Source organism: Sceloporus occidentalis, unplaced genomic scaffold (assembly GCF_023333645.1).
Source record: "Sceloporus occidentalis isolate IW3139 unplaced genomic scaffold, rSceOcc1.0.p SCAF_16, whole genome shotgun sequence".
NCBI classification, from domain to species: domain Eukaryota; kingdom Metazoa; phylum Chordata; class Lepidosauria; order Squamata; family Phrynosomatidae; genus Sceloporus; species Sceloporus occidentalis.
In genome coordinates, this window is record NW_028316996.1 from 13,973,141 (window position 1) to 13,995,917 (window position 22,777).

Here is a 22,777-nt window from a genome sequence, read left to right on the forward strand (position 1 = left end):
TGAGAGAATACGTGCAGAACGTCCGCTCTTGTTTTACAAAATTAAGCCTTTATTATGATTTGAGGACTATTTTATCTCACAAAACCTTTTAAGCAAACATATTAACTGTGGAAGCAATGACAAAAATGTTGCATTGGATGTTTCTTCGGTGATACACTATAATACCATTTTTTGTCATTAATGTTTAATAATAATTACAATTTTCTTTTCAGAAATCATGACTCTCCAGATTTAATACTATTTTTGATTTCAGATTTTTTTGTAAAAAGGGATGGAATTGCGCTTATAAAAGGATATAATAGTAAAAATGCCTTTACATTTAGAGGGTTATATTCCTTGGACTAAAAATATACCAAACTATGTTTTTCAGTTAAAATAGTTTGCATTTCATCCATATGAAATTTAGTTTGCAGTCTATAGTTTAGTGCTTGAAGGATCGCTGACAAAGTTTTATATATGTTTGGCTTCTGCCTGAAAGGGATCTACTTTCCCCTCAGCAGGCCGAAAAGCTCTCCCATTGAAATTGAAGGGGGATGCTTCACACTTGTGCACATGGGGGTCTCCTGAGACCCTTGGAGACCTTGAAAGAGTAGGTTATAGGTAAATACAGGCAAAATCTCAGAACGAGATGCATTTGGTCCGACACATCTCTGATAAGGATCAGGAGTGGTGGGGCAAAAAAAATCATACAGAATCCATATAAAGGATACTGCCGCATTAAAAGTTGCATTAAGTCGCATATGTAGTCAGAAGGGTACCTTTAACTGTGAAGAATAAAACATCAGACTCTTTATGTAAAGTGAACACAGTTGAGGGTCCGCTGTTTTTGTATATCCAAGCTGTTAAAGGTAAATCTCGAAGGAGAACTAGATCTTCATCTGTTTTATGTTGGAGCATTTAAATGTTAGCGAGTTGAAATGTACTGTGTATTATGCTATATTCAGAAGGAACAGCTGGGTTCATAATGCAGTATATTTAAGGGTTTATAATGTACTCTATTTAACACAACATTAAGTATAACTGGTGGAGGATATAATCGTTTAAGCTTTGCCTGTTTTGTGTGTTCTCTGAGCGTGAAAATATTGGGCAGCCCTAGTGAATATTATGTATCTTTTTGTCCTTTGGGGAATCTCTTGTTGCCCCTACAGAATTAGTGTAAGCTAATATATTAGTACCTTGAAATTAACTATTTACACTATTGATTAGGTTTGAAGTGTACTAACAGGCAGTAGCAACAATAAAGTTAAAAACCGATGAATGAATGCATTATTTTGATGCTTAGATATTCAATGATTTGTAGTTTTAGCAGAAATAACAAATAAAAAAATGTAATTTAATTTATACAAAGTGGGCACCTTTTGTACATTTTTCATATTCAGAAGAAAACATAGTAGTTAGATAATTAATCATGTCCCGAGGACCAGCAAGCAACTGGAGGCCCACATGGACTAGAATCGTAGACCGTATTTATAATTATCATGCTAGGAAATAATGGGAATGAAATTAGGTCAAAGCATTTGTTAGCACAAACCACTGTATCATATCGTGTTCACGTTCTACACAATCTTCTGAGACATCATATGACATCATATACCAGCATTAGCTACATTGGGTGTTAGGGAACTGTACCCATACAAATACAGTAAAAATGAGACGCCTTAGTATAACTGAATGGAATATAATATTAAGATATTTTCTTAATTCTGTGTTCAAAACTATGGTGCAGATGTGCACCAGTTCTTTATTTTTTATTTTTAACTATTTAATACCACCACATTTCCAATTTGTTTTAGTTTCTAAGTACCAATCTATCATCTAAGTCACTGATTCAGCAGATTCTGTCCCACTTTGTGTCTTAGACTTACAGACCTTTACCTCGTGTATAAGTTTCATGCAGATATACCGCCAAAGCAGCCCAACCCAGCAGCTAATGCCAGGAAAGGAGACATGGTTATGTAATCAAAGATATTCATTCTGGAGGACCTTCTTATTTAGATACAGAGGCACACTTTCTGCCATGTGTGCTTCCATGTAAGCAATGTTTCTTGTAGCAGGAAACAATCCTTAAGGCAGTTTAAGGATTTAGCATGTTCTATAATAGCATTGTTCACATACCTGGATGTAAACGCTGATTTCATCCTTAATTAAATAGGTTCATCCGTCAAGTGGTTTCTGCTTAAATAAATACTTGTGAAAAGGCTGCTAGTTGCCTTCTAGGGTGTCCTAACACTCCAGCTGAAAATAACTTTGCTAATAAAGCCATTTATAAATATAATGCTGACAATATAAAATACTGGAACTGCAGCTCATTTTGTGTGAACTTGTGATTAGTAATGTGATGTCTTCCAGTAAAATGTGATTTAGCAAGTTCAACAGGTGAACTTTTCATTTTATATTCATTGAGTCATAACATTAAATTATGGATGCATGTATGATGTATTTTTTGTTTAACAAATTAATGTATATTTTCTATGTTCAAAATTATAGGTGATGTGTGTGACCAGAACCCATGTCTCAATGGGGGAATCTGTTTGTCTGGTTTATCCGATGAAACCTTTACATGTGAGTGTCCAGCTGGCTACAATGAACCCAACTGTTCTAGTATTGTGGAGGTTGGTAAGTGCAATCTTAACGGAAAAAAAGTGTAGCATTATTTTTGTATACGTGACCTGCAACTTTTCCCAAACACTGCATCTGATCCCTTACCTTATACCTTATAGTCATATGTAAAAAATGTTATACATGGAGCAGGTGTTGATAGGTGGTTGCCATTGGAAGTGTAATACTTCTTATGGTGTTGTGTTTTGTTTTTATATTATTTAATTAAAACCAGATGGAATAAAAGAAAATATCTACTTAGATTTATTTATTTAGAAAGTGACACTACAACTACACATTAAAAGCATAGGCTTATATAATTATATAATTATATTATGTACATGCTGTGATAACATTTGTACAGGTGACTGATTTACTTTAATTCTGTAAATACTCAGTTTTTTATTTTACTATGTAAATAGTTGACGTTGAACGTGAAGGTAAAATCATTCTAGAATCACTAGATTTTGCTTGTTACATAGTTGCAAAGTTAATAAGGTTGCAACATGAGATAAAATAAAGTTTAACCTATACATGATATACCTATCAGAAACTTTAAAATCACTTTGTGAATCCCTAAGTACCCCAGCTTGCCAAATACCCAGGGCGGGCACTTACAGTTAGGTCCGGAAATATTTGGGCATTGACACAATTTCGACTGTTTACCAAAAAAAAATTTACAGATCAAAAATTAATAGTGCAGTCTCGTAGCTTTAATTTGAGAGTATTCACATCCAAATTGGAGGAACGGTTTAGGAATTACAGCTCTTTAATGTAGCCCCCTCTTTTTCAAGGTACTAAAAGTAATTGCACCCAAAAGCTGTTTTGTGGAAAGGTGTGGGCTATTCCTTCTTTACCTCTTCATCAGTTAATCAGATAAATGGTCTGGAGTTGTTTCGAGGTGTGGGATTTGCGTTTAAAAGCTGTTGCTGTGAACCCTCAACATGCGGTCAAAGAAGCTCTCAATGCAAGTCAAACAGACCAATCCTTACGCTGCATAAAAAGAAAAAAACATTAGAGAGACGGCAGGAACATTAGGAGTGGCTAAAATCAACAGTTTACCGTAAGGTGCAAGCCGTTCATAAGCCTCAAGAATAGAAAGGGCAGATTAGACTTTGTCAGCCCAGCCCTGTTCTGGAACTACATTCTTTCGGACAGATAAAACTAAGATCAACCTGTACCAGAATGATAGGAAGAAAAAGATATGGAGAAGACTTGGAATGGCTCATGATCTGAAGCATACCACATCATCTGTAAAACATGGTGGAGGCAGTGTGATGGAATGGGCGTGCATGGCTTCAAGGGGCACTGGTTCATTAGTGTTTATTAATGAAGTGACAGAAGACAGAAACAGCCGGATGAATTCTGAAGTGTATAGGGATATATTGCCTGCTCAGATTTAGTATAATTCAGCAAATTTGATTGGACGGTGCTTCACTTTACAGATACACAATGAACCAAAAGATACACACAGTAGGGACACAATATGTATATAGGTTGAACTTGATGGACTTTGGTCTTTTTTCAACCTTATGAACTATGTTACTATGTTACTATGTTATACTGTTTAAGCAACCCACAAGTTTTTTAAGGCAAAGTGTCAGGAACCAATTTTTCGCTACCTGAACCATGGCTTTTTTATACCTGTGGCGTTTACATCTGCGACCACTAGTGGCCACCCTCCGCCCTCTGGAGCACTCAGAACTCAGGTGTGCCTTGTTACCTGGGTTGAGCCCTAGTCTACATCCAGCTGGGCCTTGTTACCTGGATTACCCTGCCTTTATAAACCTGCCCTGCCCTTCAGTCGGGGCCTTTGTATTGAAGTCTATGGACCTTCCTGCTGTGGCTCTGCACCTGTACTGTTCCTGGTTTCCTGCTATTGTGTCCTTCCAAGTGGACTCCCTGCTAATGTGTCCTTCCAAGTGGACTCCCTGCTATTGTGTCCTTCCAAGTGGACTCCCTGCTATTGTGTCCTTCCAAGTGGACTCCCTGCTATTGTGTCCTTCCAAGCGGGCTCCCTGTCAAAAGACTTATTACCGGTATTTATTTTGCCATACGTCCGGTTTCTTGCTTTGACTGTATTACCCTTATTTGCTGGTCCTGTTATACATAAAATACACTACATTACCTGGAATTCTGCTTGTGGTGTCTTTGTTTGCATAATCATGCACCGTGGGTTACATACTGAACCCCAAGTATCCCCTGCGCATGGGCTCCTACCCGACCTGATCACCCGAGTCCTGACACAAAGCAGAATATTCTGCACTGGTCAAGTTAATCACCTGATCTCAACCCGAGCATGCATTTTACTTGCTGAAGAAAAAACTTAAGGCAGAAAAACATACAAACATTTGAAGATAGCTGTAGTAAAGGCCTGGCAAAGGATCACAAAGGAGAAAACCCAGCATGTTCATGCATTACAGTCTTCAAGCAGTCATTGTCTGTAAGAAATTCTCTACAAAGTATTATAGACGAACATTTTATTTATGATTGCATTGATTTCTCCAATTGCAATTGAGCCCCTGGAATAAGGGGATTGTGTATGAAATTGGTTACCACTTTTAATCATTTCATACAATATTTTTGTTCCACACCATGAATTAAAGCTGAAGGCCTTCGATTGCATCTTGGTTGCATGCAATGGTCAGGATCAGCAGCTGGGAATCCACAATGCAGAGCCTGGGCACGAACCAGATTAGGCGACACAGACGAAGCCAAGGTCAAGGGCTGGAGCACGCAGGATAACCGAGAAGCAAAGCCGAGGTAAAGGGCAGGAGCAGGCAGGGTAAACTGGAACGAGCAGTACTTTGACAGGGGCATATTCTTTCCAGCACCAGTATGCGTTTGGAGTGCTGTAAACTTGTGCCAGTTTGCCAACTTCACCAATTTGTATGAATCTCCAAAAATAAGGTCAGAACCCCCATGAAATGGACAAAAATGAAGCAAAAAGCTCCGAATGTGATATTATCCTGCTTTTTCACTCCCACATTCTCTCACACTCTCATCCACATTCACTCTTTCACCCTCTCTGTATGCCTCCCTACATTCTCTGCCAACTGCTTCGGTGCCTCGCATCTTCTTGTTCTTCACCTTCTTGTTCTTCTATTTTATACTCTTCAATTTTCTCTTTTCTTTCTACGTCCGCATCTCCACAGACATGACATCCCGCATCTTCACGGACATGACAAATGGAGAAGCTTCTGGTGACATCCTCTACCCTGATACTCTAATTGGAAGAGAAGACGCAACTGGAATCTCTCCCATTATGACCTAAGATAGTCTCGTGCTGATTAAAGGGCAAAGGGAGAAGACGTCACCAGAAGCTCTACCATTTTGGTGGAAGTTTGCCGAGAGGTTGAGGATATGTGGACAAAGAAAGAAGAGAGAAGAAAAAAGAGAGGAGAACAAGACAATGCAGAACAAGAAGATTTGAGACACCGAAATGGAGCTGCGAGACACGAAAGCAGAAGTGGCCAACAGAGAATGTAGGGAGACATTCAGAGAGCATAAGAGTGTGAACGAAAATGAGGGCATGACGAGTGAATAACAACATATTTAATTTCCCAACTAAACACGCCCCCAATTTTTGTCTGAAACGAATGGGCAGGAAAACAAAATATGTTATCCAAAAATTAATGGGTCAAAAATGAATCATTTTTAACCAATTTGCACATTTCTATTAACTATACAGTGTAGAGCTGTTGTAGTTATATTACATAATATTGTTGGATATTTCACTGGGCAATTGAAATGGTTTGTTTAATGTATGTATTTATTTGTAGTAAGTCTATCTGACTTATGAGTTTGTCATTTTTTTGTACATACATTTGTGATTAGCTCAACTAAGAAGTAGTTGAATATTAGAATATTTTCACATATTTTGGCTTACTTATGCTATACCAGATGGGGAATCTCCATCAGTATAGCGGAATATTCTGTAAGGTTCTATATAGTGACTGTAATAAAGTGATTATATTTACAAAATCCTTTGCTATATTTTCAACCCGTATATAATTGTTTTTTTGGGGGTTTTTTTTTACGAATTATCTAATACAGAAATAAAAAAAAAACCAGTAAATACAAGTATGCAAGATACTGGCTTTCAGATAAACACATCAGGGGAAAAAAAATTGCCTGAGAAGAAGTATTTCACATTTCTCAACTTCGATATTGATTGTACTATGCTATGATGGAACAAAATATTCAATAATGTAATAATTTATTATTCTTTAAAGTAGAGCATTTTATCATTCAACCTCAAGGAAATAATCAAAATGATCTCACTGTAGCTTAAGTTCTGTTTATAAACAGCAGAACATATAATGTTTTCACTGTGTAATGATCCTTGTCTATGAGAAATGAGCCACTTCAACGTAGAGTCAAAGTATTGATGCGAGTGTCTTTTGTTTTGCATAGAGACATATTAAGATTGTGGTTTTTGTTTGATTTGCTGAAGACTGTAATGGAAACACATTTTAGCTTGGTAAATATTTATATCACATTACACATTGATAGGATTTTTTTCTCAACACATATTATTTGTTGTGAGTATATGAGGGCTTAATGTTCTACGAGATAAATGTGGGGTATTTTTTTATTACATGATTATTATTATTGTTATTATTATTACAACATTTCAGTTTCAAAGCTTCAGCAAATTTCATAGTGCTATTACAATGAACAACATTAAAAATAACAATATACAGTATTAACAGTAGATGAGACATTGAGATAAAAAAAGAAATGAGGGCTCTACTCTTGTGAGCTACTCTTGTGAGCTTACAATCTGCTATGAGCTTGAGGTTTATAATTAGCACATAATTTGTCCTTCTCATTGTTTGAGATCTGTATTGCAGATTTGTGGGTAGAATGGAAAAACCTTTACCATACGTATGCTATTAGATTCTATAAAATGTGGTGTTTAAACTTTCACGGTCATTTGGGGCTGTACAATGTTTAAAACAAATATAAAATTGTTAAAATCTCGCAAAATGACTGCCTCTTCATGGTTGTTCTTCTCATCTAACTATACATTCAAGTGTTCCACTGTGCTTGTGCAACATACTTGCGTAAAGTACTAATTTTGTATGGATGAAGCAGAAACCATAGTTAGTGCTATAAAGGTAACTCCAAAAAGGCCAAATTCTCTACAAAACTCGTAGACCCTGTGAATGCTCAATAACTTTGAGACACAGATTCTTCCCAAAAGAGTTGAATAAGCAGATTTTATTGCTCGTGCACACGAGGGAGTGTCATCAGCCAGACTACTCTCTCCTCAATGAAAACAACACATGTCTTATATACCTTTTACAAACAAGACAGCTACGTGCTAAAATCTGTCTACGTGGCAAATAATCAGTGTCCTGAAATATACACACAGAAAGATACAGAAAACCATTCATCCTATTATGGTCAGTTTATGGCAAAGACCATGTTTGCAGCTGAGATAATCAATCACTTCTGACCCCCCTCATTGTGGTCCTTGAATAGACTTGGTCAGTTTCTTTTAACTTACTTGGAGCAAGAAATAGCCAACCACCTGTCCACTCTTAACCTTTCATTTCACATAGAGTCACACAGAAAAGGACACTCAGGGTTAACATAAAAATATCTGCTGAGAAGCTGAAGGCACATATTCAATATTCACAGTCCTCCCTTTTTATTCTTAACAGATTCTGTTAAGTAATCAATAATTTGTTTTTGGACGTGATGAAGCTCGTTGCATAGCGAACCATGCGTCCATTACTTCCTTTTCATGTGGATCGTCATACAATGTGTCATCCAGAGTTTCCGGGTCTTTAAAATCGGGGGATTCTTCACCTTCCAACAAAGGCATTGCGTGGCTAGTGCCAGTACACTTTACACTCAGCGACTTAATTAGTAGAAAGAAAACATACACACATACAATAACAAACAAAGCCACAATCATACCAGTCACCAGTTTTGCTCCAAGTGAACCGAGCCATCTTTCAAGGCCAAATGGATCCCATTCCTCATTAACTTGACGTAGTTTTTTCTGGATTACTCCAATTTTATCTAAGTCAGTTTCTATTTCCCCACTTCTGTCTTTGATAAACACACAGCAATGATCTTTAACTAAAGCACACACGCCTCCTTTAGATGCTAAAATATAATCCAAAGCCATTCTGTTCTGTAAGGCCATCATTCTAATTTGGATTTGTTCAGCATTTAATATGGAGATGGCATCACTGGAATAGTTCAAGGCACTATCTAATACTTCAGCTAATTCATTTATCTTTTTTAAAGCCAATCCCACTCCTATCTGGGGAAATATAGATAGAAGAACATTTTCAGTCGTACTGGTTTTTACATTGACACGTCTCCGATTTCTCAGTCTTCCGTTTGGTAGATCCTTTCTTATGGTAAAAGCAGGCAACACTCGCCCTAAATAGCAACTTCCTTTCCAGTTGCAGGGTAGTATTCTATAAGCCCACTTACCGCATAGCCAATAGATGCTTCGGGGTAAACTGTGATTCCTGCAGTTATCATTAGATGGGGCCCACATTGCCTTTTCTGCAACGTTCAGTTCATTAGAGTCATTGGTACAGAAATATCCATCTGACTCATAATCGGTGAAATTATATCTGACACAAGTGCTACTTAAATTTAATTTAGAGTCTCCTACTAAATTTTCTCCTACCTTTCTTTGTACCCATAATCCTCCTTGATCTGCTGTATTAATCAGGGTTAATCTCCTTGTTTTATCAGAATAATCTCCAATTTCAGGCTTTATAAAACTAAACCCATTCTTTAGTTCTTGAGAAATTTCTGACTTAGTATAGGGATACCCAATATAGGGAGTGTCTGCGGTATGTGGAACAAACCCACATACCCAACATGACTGATTAACACCTGAAGCTTTATAAAAAATTTTGCTTATCTCAATATACGAATTATCTTTCTCCCATGGTACTCTAATCTCCTCCCTTTTGTGTCTGACAATAGAGTTGACAACTTCTGTATTAGACTGATACAAATATTCTACAGACATGCACAATCCCATAAACAATATAACAAGACATGCAAAAAACATTAAGATCTTTCTTTCGGCTTTTCCAATATCTTGCTGCATGGTTTCACGAGTGGCCTCTTGGCCTTTCTCGGCTTTCCCACGTTGGTTAGTCAGCTAGGATTATTGTGCCTGTTGGAGGACTAACTTGTTGATTTCCTTGGAATCGGGACAAGCTTTAAATGGCTGCAATGGATCCAAGAAGCAATCTCGGCTACCTTTACAGCTGTGTTAGTTACAAGCAAGACTTGATATGGGCCTTTCCAGCGAGGTTGAAGAACTTTCTTTCTTTGAAAACTCTTGACCAATACGTATTCTCCTGGTTGGATTTGGTGAATTGGTTTGTCGTCTTCTGTGTCCGTGCGCACTGCTTGCACCTGTGATTTGAGAGACTTAAAGGACTTCATTAAAGTCTTACAATACACGCTAATCGTGTCATCTATCATAGCATGATCATGCACTAATACTTCTAGTGAATTAGCTGCTAGCATAGGACGTCCCATTATGAGCTTGTGAGGTGTAACTTTTATGGCTGCATGAGCTGAGTCTCGCATAGACATTAATGCTAAGGGTAAAGCTTCTGGCCAGAGCATATGAGTTTCTGCGCATATTTTGCTAATCTTATTTTTTAAGACTCCATTAGCTCTTTCTACTTTTCCTGCACTCTGAGGGTGATATGGACAATGCAGATGGTACACAATACCTAAAACTCTAGCAAGCTCCTGTACTATATCAGCAGTAAAGTGCGTTCCTTGATCTGAAAAGATGTGCAGAGGTATACCATATCTAGGAATAAATTCCTGTAGTAGTTTCTTTGCTACTGTTCTTGCCTCTGCACGTTGGCATGGGTAGGCTTCTATCCAGCGGGAATATGTACACACAATAACAAGGACGTATTTATAATACAAAGATCTTGGCATTTCAATAAAGTCAATTTGCAAACTTCTAAAGGGTCCCATGGGACACAGAGTCCTCCCATGCCCTTGTATGTGTACTCGCTTACCCACATTGTGCTGTTGACAAATAACACATTGTTCACAATATTCTTTAACAAGGGGCCGTATACCTGGGGCCCACCAATCAGCTTGTATAGCTTTAACCGTTGCTTCACTAGACACATGACTCAGGCCATGCACTAGTCTGATAATATAGGGTGTCAAATCAGTAGGTAAAGCTGGTAAATGTTGAAAAATTTGAGGGCCATGCCAAAAACCATTTTCTTCCACTCCCCCCTTTTGTTCCCAATATTGTTGAGTTTTCTCATCAATTTGGGAATAAAATTTAATTTTATTTTAACCTGGGTTCTTCCCAAATCAACCCTGCAGAATCACCTGGGACTGCCCATACCCATTTAGGTAGCCCTTTCCACATATCATTTATAACCTGCTCTGTCAATGGATATGCAATATCAAAATCAATTGTAGACATCGATTTTCTATCTTTGATCACTTCTTCTAACCTACCCAAATACAATTCCTCATACTCAGGAAGTTCTAAAACAATAGAATAGTGCAAGATATGGTTCAACCCATATCACACAGCAAGTCCTTTCCTAGCAAATTTATGGGACAAGTGGGGCTTACGAGAAATTTTACTTGTAAATTTATTCCTGTCAATTGAAAGTTTAGAGGCTGAGAAACAGGGTGAGGAATTGCTTTGTCACCAACACCTTTTACAAGAACTGGCAGATCTGAGCTTAAGGGAAATTTCCCTATCCAGTCTTTAGACAGACAGGAGCGGTGAGCCCCGGTGTCTACCAAAAATTTCAGTATTTTACCTTGTACCTTTGCTTTAATAAATGGGCCTTCATCTTCAGCCGTTATAGTGGGGAATGAGTCAGAAACAGCAGGAGCATGGGTATCAGTGTTAACTAGTCAATCTCGTACATTACGGTCCTGTCTGTATAGTGGGGGTACCCACTTTGCTCTCTGTTGACCGGTTGCACTAGAGAACTGCCGTCTGTCAAAGCTATAACCTTCACCATTATTCACATTCTTTTTTTTTTTTTTTTTTTTTGGGAATTTACAATTCCTAGCTATATGACCAAGTTTGCCACAATTATAACATGTCACGTTTCCTCCAGGTTGCTGCACCAACTGATCAGTACTTCCCCCTCCAGCCACAGGCTGTGAAGCAGAGACCACTGCTCTCATTGCAGCTCTATACTCCTTAACTTCAGCAACTCTCTGCCTTTCTCTAGAATCCTCTTTATATTTCTCAAAATGCTTTGCAGCAGAGACCACATCTTTTAAACTCTTCTCTTCCCAACCAATCACCACTCTTTTTACTCCCTTCTTTACCTCTGGTAACAATCCTTTCACAAATGCAGCAACTATCATAGGTTCTGTGTTTCTCTCTGGGTCATTCACACCACTATATGCTTTCACCAACTTTTTAACTCTATCCGCAAACTCTTCAACACTTTCATTTTTACCCTGTGAAGCAGTGTTAATCTTAGTCCAGTCAGTGTTCTGAGGAAATCCTTCAACAAAAGCTTTAATAATATTATCATTCAATGTCTTGCGTGCGGCAGCATTGCGCTCTACCAATTCAACATCTGTATCCCAATTCAAGTCATGTACTACTTTAGGAAACACTGCTTTAAAACTAGTAAACTCTGCACTGGTTAAAATAATCTGCCACAATTGATCATAATCTCGTTTAACAGGGTCATAAGCAGTCATCAGTCCTTTCAAAACATCACAAAATTTAGTAATATCATCTCCAGGACGGGGAAATTGTTGTTTTAGAACTAACAGTTCTCCCGGTGCCCAAGGGTGATGAATGGTAAAGGGAACACCAGCATTATCCCTTTGTCCTATTTCTCTCATAGGATACATGCTTTCTGTGCTCGAAGCAATCTGTTTTACTTTAACAGTTTTATCTGTATTTCTTAAATCATAGGGGTGTTTAACATCAATAGAAGGAGGAGGGGAAATTGGGTGCAGAGGAGGAGGGGAAGCAGTAGATTGGGATAAGGGTGATAGAGATGAAAAGGGTGTTGGGACAGAATGGACAGGAGCATCAGCTCCAGGGGCAACATGATTATAAGGGGGAGGATTAAATATCAAATCATCAATAGTCATATCATTGTTAGTAAGCAATGGAGGATATAACTTATCAACAAGTACAACATTGTGAGATTCTTTCTGCAGTTTTTTTTTTATCAGTTTCCTTCTTCCTAACAGGATAAAGGGAACTGGCGGCCACCTGAGGGTGTTGGGAGTTTTCAAGTGGAGCATTATGCTTTCTCCAGATTTTGAAACCTTCCCCAAACCACATACAAAACACTCTCCATTCATTTTTGGAGACATGTGAAATGTATTTCTTTAAAATTATACAGAGTCCTTTTAAGGATTCCATATTTAAAGATCCCTGTGAGGGTCAACAATAAAAATTATCCTCATCTGATTCTGAGGCTAATTTCCATTTATACATATATTTTCCCATCTCTTTGCCATGCTTCTTAATCATGGTTTCTAGAGGGGACCCCGGGGTAACTCTGGAGAAAAGATTTCCCATCTTATTCTCCTCTACACAAAACACAAATCTACAATAGCGGGTTAGGCTATGTACTCTACAATAGCGGGTTAGGCTATGCACTTCTACAATAGCGGGTTAGGCTATGTACTTCTACAATAGCGGGTTAGGCTATGCACTTCTACAATAGCGGGTTAGGCTATGCACTTCTACAATAGCGGGTTAGGCTATGTACTCTACAATAGCGGGTTAGGCTATGTACTCTACAATAGCGGGTTAGGCTATGTACTCTACAATAGCGGGTTAGGCTATGTACTCTACAATAGCGGGTTAGGCTATGTACTTCTACAATAGAGGGTTAGGCTATGTACTCAACTTAGTTGCAACTTCTGACAATACCATACAATACAATAACTTACTTCTTATAAACATACAAAATAGAATAACATGCATGCATCTTACTTACTCAACTCTTATGGATCCCGTCATTCAGATAGGTACCCAGTGGCCGACCCCCGTATCCTCTACCCAATACTTTACACTAAAGGCTTTCTTTTAAAAGAGGTGCCTCTTACCTTTTTTCAGATGAGCTCAATGTTGGGTAAAGGATCGTGAGTCTGCACCGTCTGGATCCTGAGTCCGAAATGTGGGATCCCGGACGAGCCCCCAACTGTGAATGCTCAATAACTTTGAGACACAGATTCTTCCCAAAAGAGTTGAATAAGCAGATTTTATTGCTCGTGCACACGAGGGAGTGTCATCAGCCAGACTACTCTCTCCTCAATGAAAACAACACATGTCTTATATACCTTTTACAAACAAGACAGCTACGTGCTAAAATCTGTCTACGTGGCAAATAATCAGTGTCCTGAAATATACACACAGAAAGATACAGAAAACCATTCATCCTATTATGGTCAGTTTATGGCAAAGACCATGTTTGCAGCTGAGATAATCAATCACTTCTGACCCCCCTCATTGTGGTCCTTGAATAGACTTGGTCAGTTTCTTTTAACTTACTTGGAGCAAGAAATAGCCAACCACCTGTCCACTCTTAACCTTTCATTGCACATAGAGTCACACAGAAAAGGACACTCAGGGTTAACATAAAAATATCTGCTGAGAAGCTGAAGGCACATATTCAATATTCACAACCCGTGTGTGAAGCACTAAAAGAGGACACAGAAAAATGATTTCGCTGCTTTTTATAAAAATTTAATAAAAAATAATTTAAAAAGCAACTTAAAATCTCCATTACTTTAAGTACTGTATTTGCTCGATTATAAGACGAGATTTTTTTCAGAGCAAATGCTCTCCCCCCAAACTTACCGGTGCTTCTGACTCCCCGGTGTGTTGTCCGGGCAGCGGGTAGACATCTACGCGATTCGCGTAGACAATTTACGCTGCAGCCGGAAGGAGGTGTGGTTAGCAGGTGGGGTTGTCTGCGTCCATCGCGCAGACCTTCCCTGACTGTCAGAGAGGAGAGTTCCCCGCACCGCTGCGGGGAATTCTCTCTGACAGTCGGAGGGTGTATGTGTCTTATAATCGGTATAAATACGGTATTATGGATTCCCTCTGATTTTCCTAGTTATACAAAGTTCCACAAAGTGGAATGCCATTCTAATGCACAGCCTCTTCCCACTGTGTTTCACATACACTTGTGTGGAAAAAGTACACCCTCTTTTATGGTTTTACATATCAGGACATAATAACAATCTGTTCCTTAGTAGGTCTAAAAACTAGGTAAATATAACCTCAGATGAACAACAACATATAACATTTTACACCGTCATGATTTATTCAGCAAAAATAAAAACAAAACGGAGGAGCAAAATGGAGGAGCTATGTGTGAAAAAACTATGTAATGTGAAAAACATCTGAATTAAGTTTTCCCTTAAAAAAAGACCTTAAAATATTTTTTTTGAATACTACTAAAATATAATAGAATAAAAAGTGAGTAGTGCGCAATAAAATTATATAAATAATATAACATACAATTATACAAGCAAAAAAATGTAATAAATAAATGTGAATGTGCTGCTGGTACACCTCAGAACAAATCCCCACTTTGTTAAAGAAAAACTGCAAAAACATATATAGGTGACCGTGCCCCTCACACCAAGTGAGTATAAATAATGCAAATAATACCAATTCAATGTAGCTTCAAGGAAATCCGAGCAGTATAGGTTCAATCATAGAACAAAGAGATAAGAAAAAAACATAGTGTAGTTCATCAAAATAATTGTGTATATATATCTAACAGGCAAATTGGACCCTTACATTTGGTGGGGCTTATTCAAGCCTATAAACCGCGTAGGGGGTGAGCGGGGGGGTAAATCTGTAAGATAACAACTATATAATAGATCATATGTAAATATACAGGATAAGAATATAAATAAATAAATAAATATATAAATAATATATATATATATATATGATAAGATTTATTTATTTATATTCTTATCCTGTATATTTGCATATGATCTATTATATAGTTGTTATCTTACAGATGTGCTACTTATGATAATGTATATTAACTAATTTATTCCCTTATAGTATTAATGATAAAGACCTACATTCTAAAATACAATTAAGAACTGTTTCAAATATAATTAAGGATTGTTTTAAATATATCTAAGGACTATTTTAATATGATTCTATATTGTGATCTTGTTTAATTAATTTATTAAATGCATATACTTTAATTATAATGAAGAACCCAATTATGGACAATTGATAAATCTATGTGGACAATTTACCACTGATCTAATTAATTAAAGACGGATATAAAGGAGCACAGAAAGGGATCTACCAAAGTACCTGAGGAAGTATAGCACGAAACGCGTCGTACGTTGCACGTTGTGACAGAGGAGAAGGAGGACGTGACTTTTATTTGCTATATATAAAAAATATACATTCGGTTGTGCAGCAGTGGATGAAGGCGGGACGCCGTGATTTTGAAAGCTGCCACTAGTCCGATTATTTATTTATTTTAATCTTTGATGAACTACACATAGTGATGAACTACACTATGTTTTTTTTCTTTTCTCTTTACATACTGCTCGGATTTCCTTGAAGCTACATTGAATTGGTATTATTTGCATTATTTATACTCACTTGGTGTGAGGGGCGCGGTCACCTATATATATTTTTACTAAAATATAATGCTTGTTAAGATTTTATTTTCTTTGGTAAAAATTATTTTATCTTGTATCTAGGCTATGACAATGTTGACTTGTTAAAATAAATAAATAAAATGAATAAAATAATTGAAAGCCTTAGTATTTGAGGTGAGTATTTTCATATGTCCCATTAATTGGCATTGGTTATAATGGGCTTTAGAAAATCAAAGCATATGAAATGTCTGAAAAGATAACATTTATAGAAAGTAACATAAAAAGCATACCAAAGATACTTTATAGAGTTTAAAGACAGTTGAAATGTACATACAGATTTGGATTTCTGAGTCTTCTGCAATGTATACATGCAAAGTAAAAGAACAATGACAGACAGATAATAGGAGACCTGGAGATGCTATACCTGATTAAAAACTTTAGTTATGTACCTACAATAAAACCAAAGAAACACAAGAGAGGGTTATAGAAGGCAAGTGCTGGAGTAACATAAAATTATCTGCCAACTGTCCAAAACAATTTTCTGAGCCAGTCATGACAACTAGTTTTTCATGCTAGTTGATGATTCCTCCAGCAGGTGTCCTGATTAAGAGCCAGCAACTCTGGATACTCAATGGGTGCATTGCTTTTGCAAAAAGGAGGCAAAGATGAGTAAAAAACCCAGTGAAATCTTGCTGCCCATGGAATTCTTTGAGAGGCTACCATGACATTGTGCCACCACCTGCATATAACGTCTTATGGCCTCATGGTCTTATGGCCTTATGTTCTTGGAGGAACAAGGCACTGGACAGAACAAGAATGATATTTTATATATGACATAATATTGTCTGGTAGGTAGTGTTACCAGAAGCCTCTACCCTTTTGTTTCACACAGAATCCATGAAACTGTGTGTTAAATTGAAACATTTATTGGAGGAAAGGGCACATTCTGGGTGTAAGGTAAAGTAGATCTTCTCAAATAGGTATGTGTGCTGTGGTGCTGGTCACACATCTGGCAAGAAGAAACAAGAAAAAAAACTACCATGATGTGACATATGCATTTCCAGTATATATAGACAGAATACCCAGAACTAGCATATGCTATACAAAAGAGAATTAAAAATGAAAGTAAGGTGCAGGGCTTATCAGGTATTTGTGTTTACTGACATTTCTTGAATGTGTGTTATGCTGAAAAAGACATAGCAGTATCAACAGTAAGGGCATGTGAATTTATTATCTTGCTCTGTTTGTTAAAAATAAGCAGAAAATTCATGACATTTGCCAAGACATGTACTGAATGTAATAAATACCCAAAAAGTTTGCTCTAAGTTACCTCTCATTGCTGCTGATCTTTATGGAATTTGGCACTGCAGATATACTCATAGCAACAGGATTAGGAAACCACTGAACTAAATGTTAACAGCAGCTTCAAATGACTAAGATGGAACTATCTGACTATGAAAAGTCAAGACAGAGTGCTTTTATCCAGGACATTAAATATGACTTCCAAAATGAACATCATACATTGCAAATATTGATTACCAAAAGGGATTGGCTCATTTCCCTGCAAGTGGAAGAAAACACAGATTTTGTTGTCTCTAATCGACAAGGTGTAGTGTTAAACAGGATGTTTACACTTTTCTTTATAGCAATGTAACAATGTGGTCTGCTACACATATATATAGGTCATCCGTCTTCAGATTAGACATAACACAGAACATTTTAGGTGCCCTGAGCAGCAGTGTATAGCACTTTTGTGACAGTACACAACAAGAGTGTATAGACATAGGTGCTGCTTGAAAGGGTAAGATATGTGGGAAACCCCAGCATTGTCTTGTGTAGGAGATTTTCGACAGTGCAAGTTTGGCTAGATAGTCCTGTTCATTGTAACCCTATACTTCTTCTCCTGCACCCTCTGGAGTACATACGGTGTCTTCAACAAACTTACTGCTTACTACAACCTTACTGTTTTCTAACTACCCTCCTCTTTATCACTGAAACCTGGTTCTTGTCTTCTGACACTAACACTCTTGGTAGTCTTTTCTCTCTGTATGACCACTACATCCTAACCTACAACTTTAAGACCTCATATCCAGTCCTTCTCAAATACTCTGCTTCACGTTTGAAATACCTCTCGGATGTTTACACTCCTCACACATGAAATTACTCGGGAACTTCTCAGGGTAGGCTACCCAGAGGTCTTCTTCCTCCAGGTGAGTTGCTTCATGAAGAGGTAGGGTAAGCACAGTAAAGGCTGGGCGAAAGGAGGAGGAGTTTCCAGCCGTCAGCTCCCAGCCAACACACTCACCTCCCAGCCCGGATTCTCCCCGCCCTCCCCAGTGACTGATGTAAGCGGGGAGGCGGGGCTACCAACGCAAGGCGCGAAGCACCATTATTCTGTGTGTTCGTGGAGAGGGAACAGCAGCATGTGAACCCCCATTGAAATTACCCACCAGCATGTTGGCGAGGAGTAGACATTCCCAACTGTGCTGACTGGAGAAAGAAGAAACTGTCCTGGAAACCTGGGGAAGCAAAGCATCTGCTGGAAATTCTGGGTCAAACCTAGAGAGTTTCCAGGTATCGTGGTGACACAGGTCACTTCTACCGTGTGTTTTAATTGAAGTGCTTCAGATGATCTTTTTCAGAAAACACATGAGAGTTGCACTATGTCACCATGCACTGAAGCTTATAGCAGAACAGTAGTAATTTGTAGAATAGGTTTAAACTGAAAGGGTGCATAGAGTACCTCTAGACACGAGCTATTGGTGTGTTCATGTCAATAGGAACTTCAGTATTTGCGGCATATTCTAGCAGACTGTCCAAGCCACAACTACGTTCGAATAGCCTCATTTATTTCTGTGTATATTTATTTAACGTCTTAAAATCTCACTGTACTTTATATTCTACTAGTGATAATAAATCATTGTTACAACTTCCTCCTGATGTAGTTGACCTCCCTGGCTTGCAAGTGTTATGACATTCACTACTACTCTTGTGTGTAAATCTTCCAATTATCTCACAATCCGTGTAGGAGCGTCAGACAACATGGCCTTGTCTCCGTCCTGAGTTATTGCGCTTCCTTGACCTTAATATAGTTCTATTAAATTTACTGCAATCCACTCTTCAAGGAGCTGTTGGCAACATAAGTACATGTTATATATATATATATATATATATATATATATATATATATATCCTTCACTGGGATGGCAATTTCATGAAAAATACATTAGGTGCTCAATAGCATATTTTACAAACCCTGCTTTTTATGTTTACATAGTTTAATATGATGGGAAACATTACATTTTTAAACTCACTTTATTTGTCATTACAAGTAGCACTTAAAACTGTTACTTTTATTTCAAAACAAACATAGGCCTGTCATATAATAACACATTCCAGATAGCTGCATATTTGGTATATGTAAATGTTTGCCCATTGTACCTTATCCCAAAGCCCTTATGATTCAGGACTAATATAAGTCTATTGGGAAATGGACTTAAATAGTATTGCCAAATCTGCCATTAGCTTGGTGTAATGTATGAGTGGAGAATGCCATCATGATATCATATGACCTCATGCAATGTGACCTCCAGGTCATAAGGAGGTTTATTGGAACAAAGTTAAAAGAAACCCAGACATCTTTAGTGCCACACTTCAGTACTGTATATATAGTATTGTATTTACTGCTGGAAGATTTTTTTCCCATGGAACTTTCTCTTTAAGCTCCCTGTATAATAGATAAAAATGGTACAGACAATTGGTTTTTACTGCAAATGAGTAGGGTATTGGAGTAAATCATAAGAAAATATTTAAAATTATATTTTTTTCTTGAGCATTCAAACGTCTTATTGTTTTTTGAGCAATGCAAAAAGACATTCTATTGAGTTTACCAAAAGTCAGAAATGATACAAGTATCTGATGCCATTATGTCAACAATGTGACAATAATTCTTTTATAGGCACAGTTAGTTTGAATATACATTTTAATTTTTCTTATTATGTTAGCTGATATTCTTAGCAACTTGGTTCTACGCTGTTCTTGAGAACCACAAGAAATCATTTTAGGTTGTTTCATTTTAAAATTGCTAATTTATAGGCAAGCGAAGGTTAATATAGTTTTAGATCAGCGAAGGGTAATTCCAGTTCAAAGAGGTTAATAACAGACCAAGATGTAAAGCTATTCCGACTTAACAATATTAAGAGCTATGCAGATTACAAAGTCCCTGGTTAGCACCTCTGTGATTATGCAATAATTATTAATGGCCATCAGTCACGGTTTGTTGGTAGCCAGTGGGTTGCTCACCAGTGCTCTAGATCGTAATAATCACAATGACTATGACTCTAACTAAAAGTTTTCAGTGGAGCGAGCAAAAAAGCAGGAAAAACAAACTCCAGAAAAACAAACTGCTACCTATACATATTAGTGTAAAATGTTCTGGAATATATATGTTGGTTTTCGTTTCTCTTTTAATCGTTATATCCTACTAAAACATAAGGTTAGTGGCAGCTCCAAAGAAAGAGGATAAGAAGTGAATTTAATACAGAAAACATAATTATTTTATATGTGCCTGTCAATTTCATGGCAATTTTGTTGATTTTTGCTTTTAACTTTATCATAGACATCATTGGTCTTCTACAAATAAACTACAATTTCAATTCTTCACAAATATATATAATGTTACCTAGTGTTTTATTAAGAACAATGTCGAACAACAAAGTGTAATGCATTGTATGTAAATGTATGTATTGATAAGACCAATAGAGTCGCTCGTACAGACAGATGGTCTCCCCATGCCAAGTTCCGCATCAGGAGTTAAAGGGCCATGCAACCGACTCTATTGGTCGTCTGCAGGGGCCCTGCCGGCGACCAATAGAGTCGTTCTTATAGCTCTTTAACTCCTGATGGCGAACCTACGGATTTCCGCTCCCATTAACCCCTGCGATGCTGCGTAGATAACGGGAGCGGAAATCCGTACGTTCGCCATCATTGGTTGATGCCAGAGGTGGCCCCCGGAGTCGACCAATCAATTATCTTACACTGCCCTTTAACTCCTGACGACGCAACTTGGCCTGGGGAGACCAGTGGTCTCTCCCGGCCAAGTTGCGGCACCACGATTTTAAAAGTCTGTACGAGCGACTCTATTGGTCGCCAACAGGGGGCTTGTCTGCCATCAAGCAATGAAGTACAGGTGCACTTCATTGGTTGATGGCAGAGAAGGCCCCTGCCAGCGACCAATAAAATCCTGGCACCAAAGCTGCTGCATAGTGCATACCGTGTTAACCGAATATTAACCCCTAATACAAAAAAACGTTAAAACACGAACAATGTACACGAGTATTCGCTCAACCCGAACATAGGAATGGCAAATATTCGTGGAATACGAAGATTTTTTCCCCCACGAAGACGAACACAAAGACAAACACGAAGAAGAACACGAATAGTTGTCCGTCGCCCAAGTCTACTAATTACACCATTAAAACTGCGGAGAGCTGGCCTGAGGTCAACTTTGAGAGCTACATATCGTATATGCCATTAGCATTAGAAAGGTTAAATAAATCACAACTTTGAAGTTATGATTAACAATTAATCATTTCAAGAACTTCATAATGATGGGAATCAGGAATGAAAAATACCACGTATGATGTGCGCATTACTGCATTTTTGCTTCTAAATACAATAAGTTTATAGATGTTTACAGTGTCTAAAATACTGTATAATATATATAATGACATTTTATAATCTAATTTAAATAGATGACTCTAGCAAATACTACATCATCTTTTATTATACATCTTAAAAAGAAACCTTTCAAGTTATGATAATTAAGCCATGATAGATGATGGCAGACTATCTCCCTAATTGCTTTTACTCAACCTTTTTGGCCTTTAGCCTGCCCAATCTTAACAACAGGAGTCTTCATAACCTGTAGTTCATTGTGATTGTGATAAATTGTTCTGTGCAAAGGAAAGTCATTTTTATATAGTTTTGTAAGGGCTTTGAATGGACGAGTTACTATGGCAACTGGTGCTAGTTTACAAATGGTCTTTTAGTGTCCAACATAGTTACAAGTTGGATGTAGAATTCTTCTTTCTTTCAAATAAGAAAGTTATTTTTCTTTAAAGATACTATTGTCTTACATTATGTCTCATTTCCTCCTTTATTCACCTCTCAATAGATTGAGAAAGGCCATCTTTTTGTTTTGTGCCAGTAGGTCTTATGTACCCACACACATATATATATATATATATATATATATATATATATATATATATATACACACACAAACTAGGGCAGAACACAACTGACATCCCGACAACTGTGGATCCCGACACACTGTATGGCCATATATTGGTTAGCCAACCACTACATCAAAGTACTCCATCCTTGGCGAGTCCTTTCTAATTTTGCTAACAATCAGTGGGACTGCTTTGCATTATAACCCAAAGAGACTCTCAAGCAATTTCAAATTTAGTGCTCTAAATATTCATTAATTAATTACTTCATGAATTAGTTATTTTACTTAAAGAGGAATTGTTTCACTCACATCCTTTGC

The 22,777-nt window shown here is 37.5% G+C and overlaps 1 protein-coding gene across 1 annotated transcript in view; it reads left to right on the top strand.

Moving 5' to 3' along the window:
- Positions 1-1,408: 1,408 nt before the first annotated feature.
- The window catches only part of LOC149303055 (EGF-like repeat and discoidin I-like domain-containing protein 3), a 168,901-nt gene continuing 147,532 nt past the window's right edge, over positions 1,409-22,777 (top strand). The window contains exons 1-3 of the mRNA XM_089481815.1: positions 1,409-1,463; positions 2,488-2,616; positions 5,874-5,876. Of these exons, the coding sequence (XP_089337941.1) occupies positions 1,409-1,463; positions 2,488-2,616; positions 5,874-5,876 (187 nt within the window). The remainder of the gene's footprint in view (positions 1,464-2,487; positions 2,617-5,873; positions 5,877-22,777) is intronic.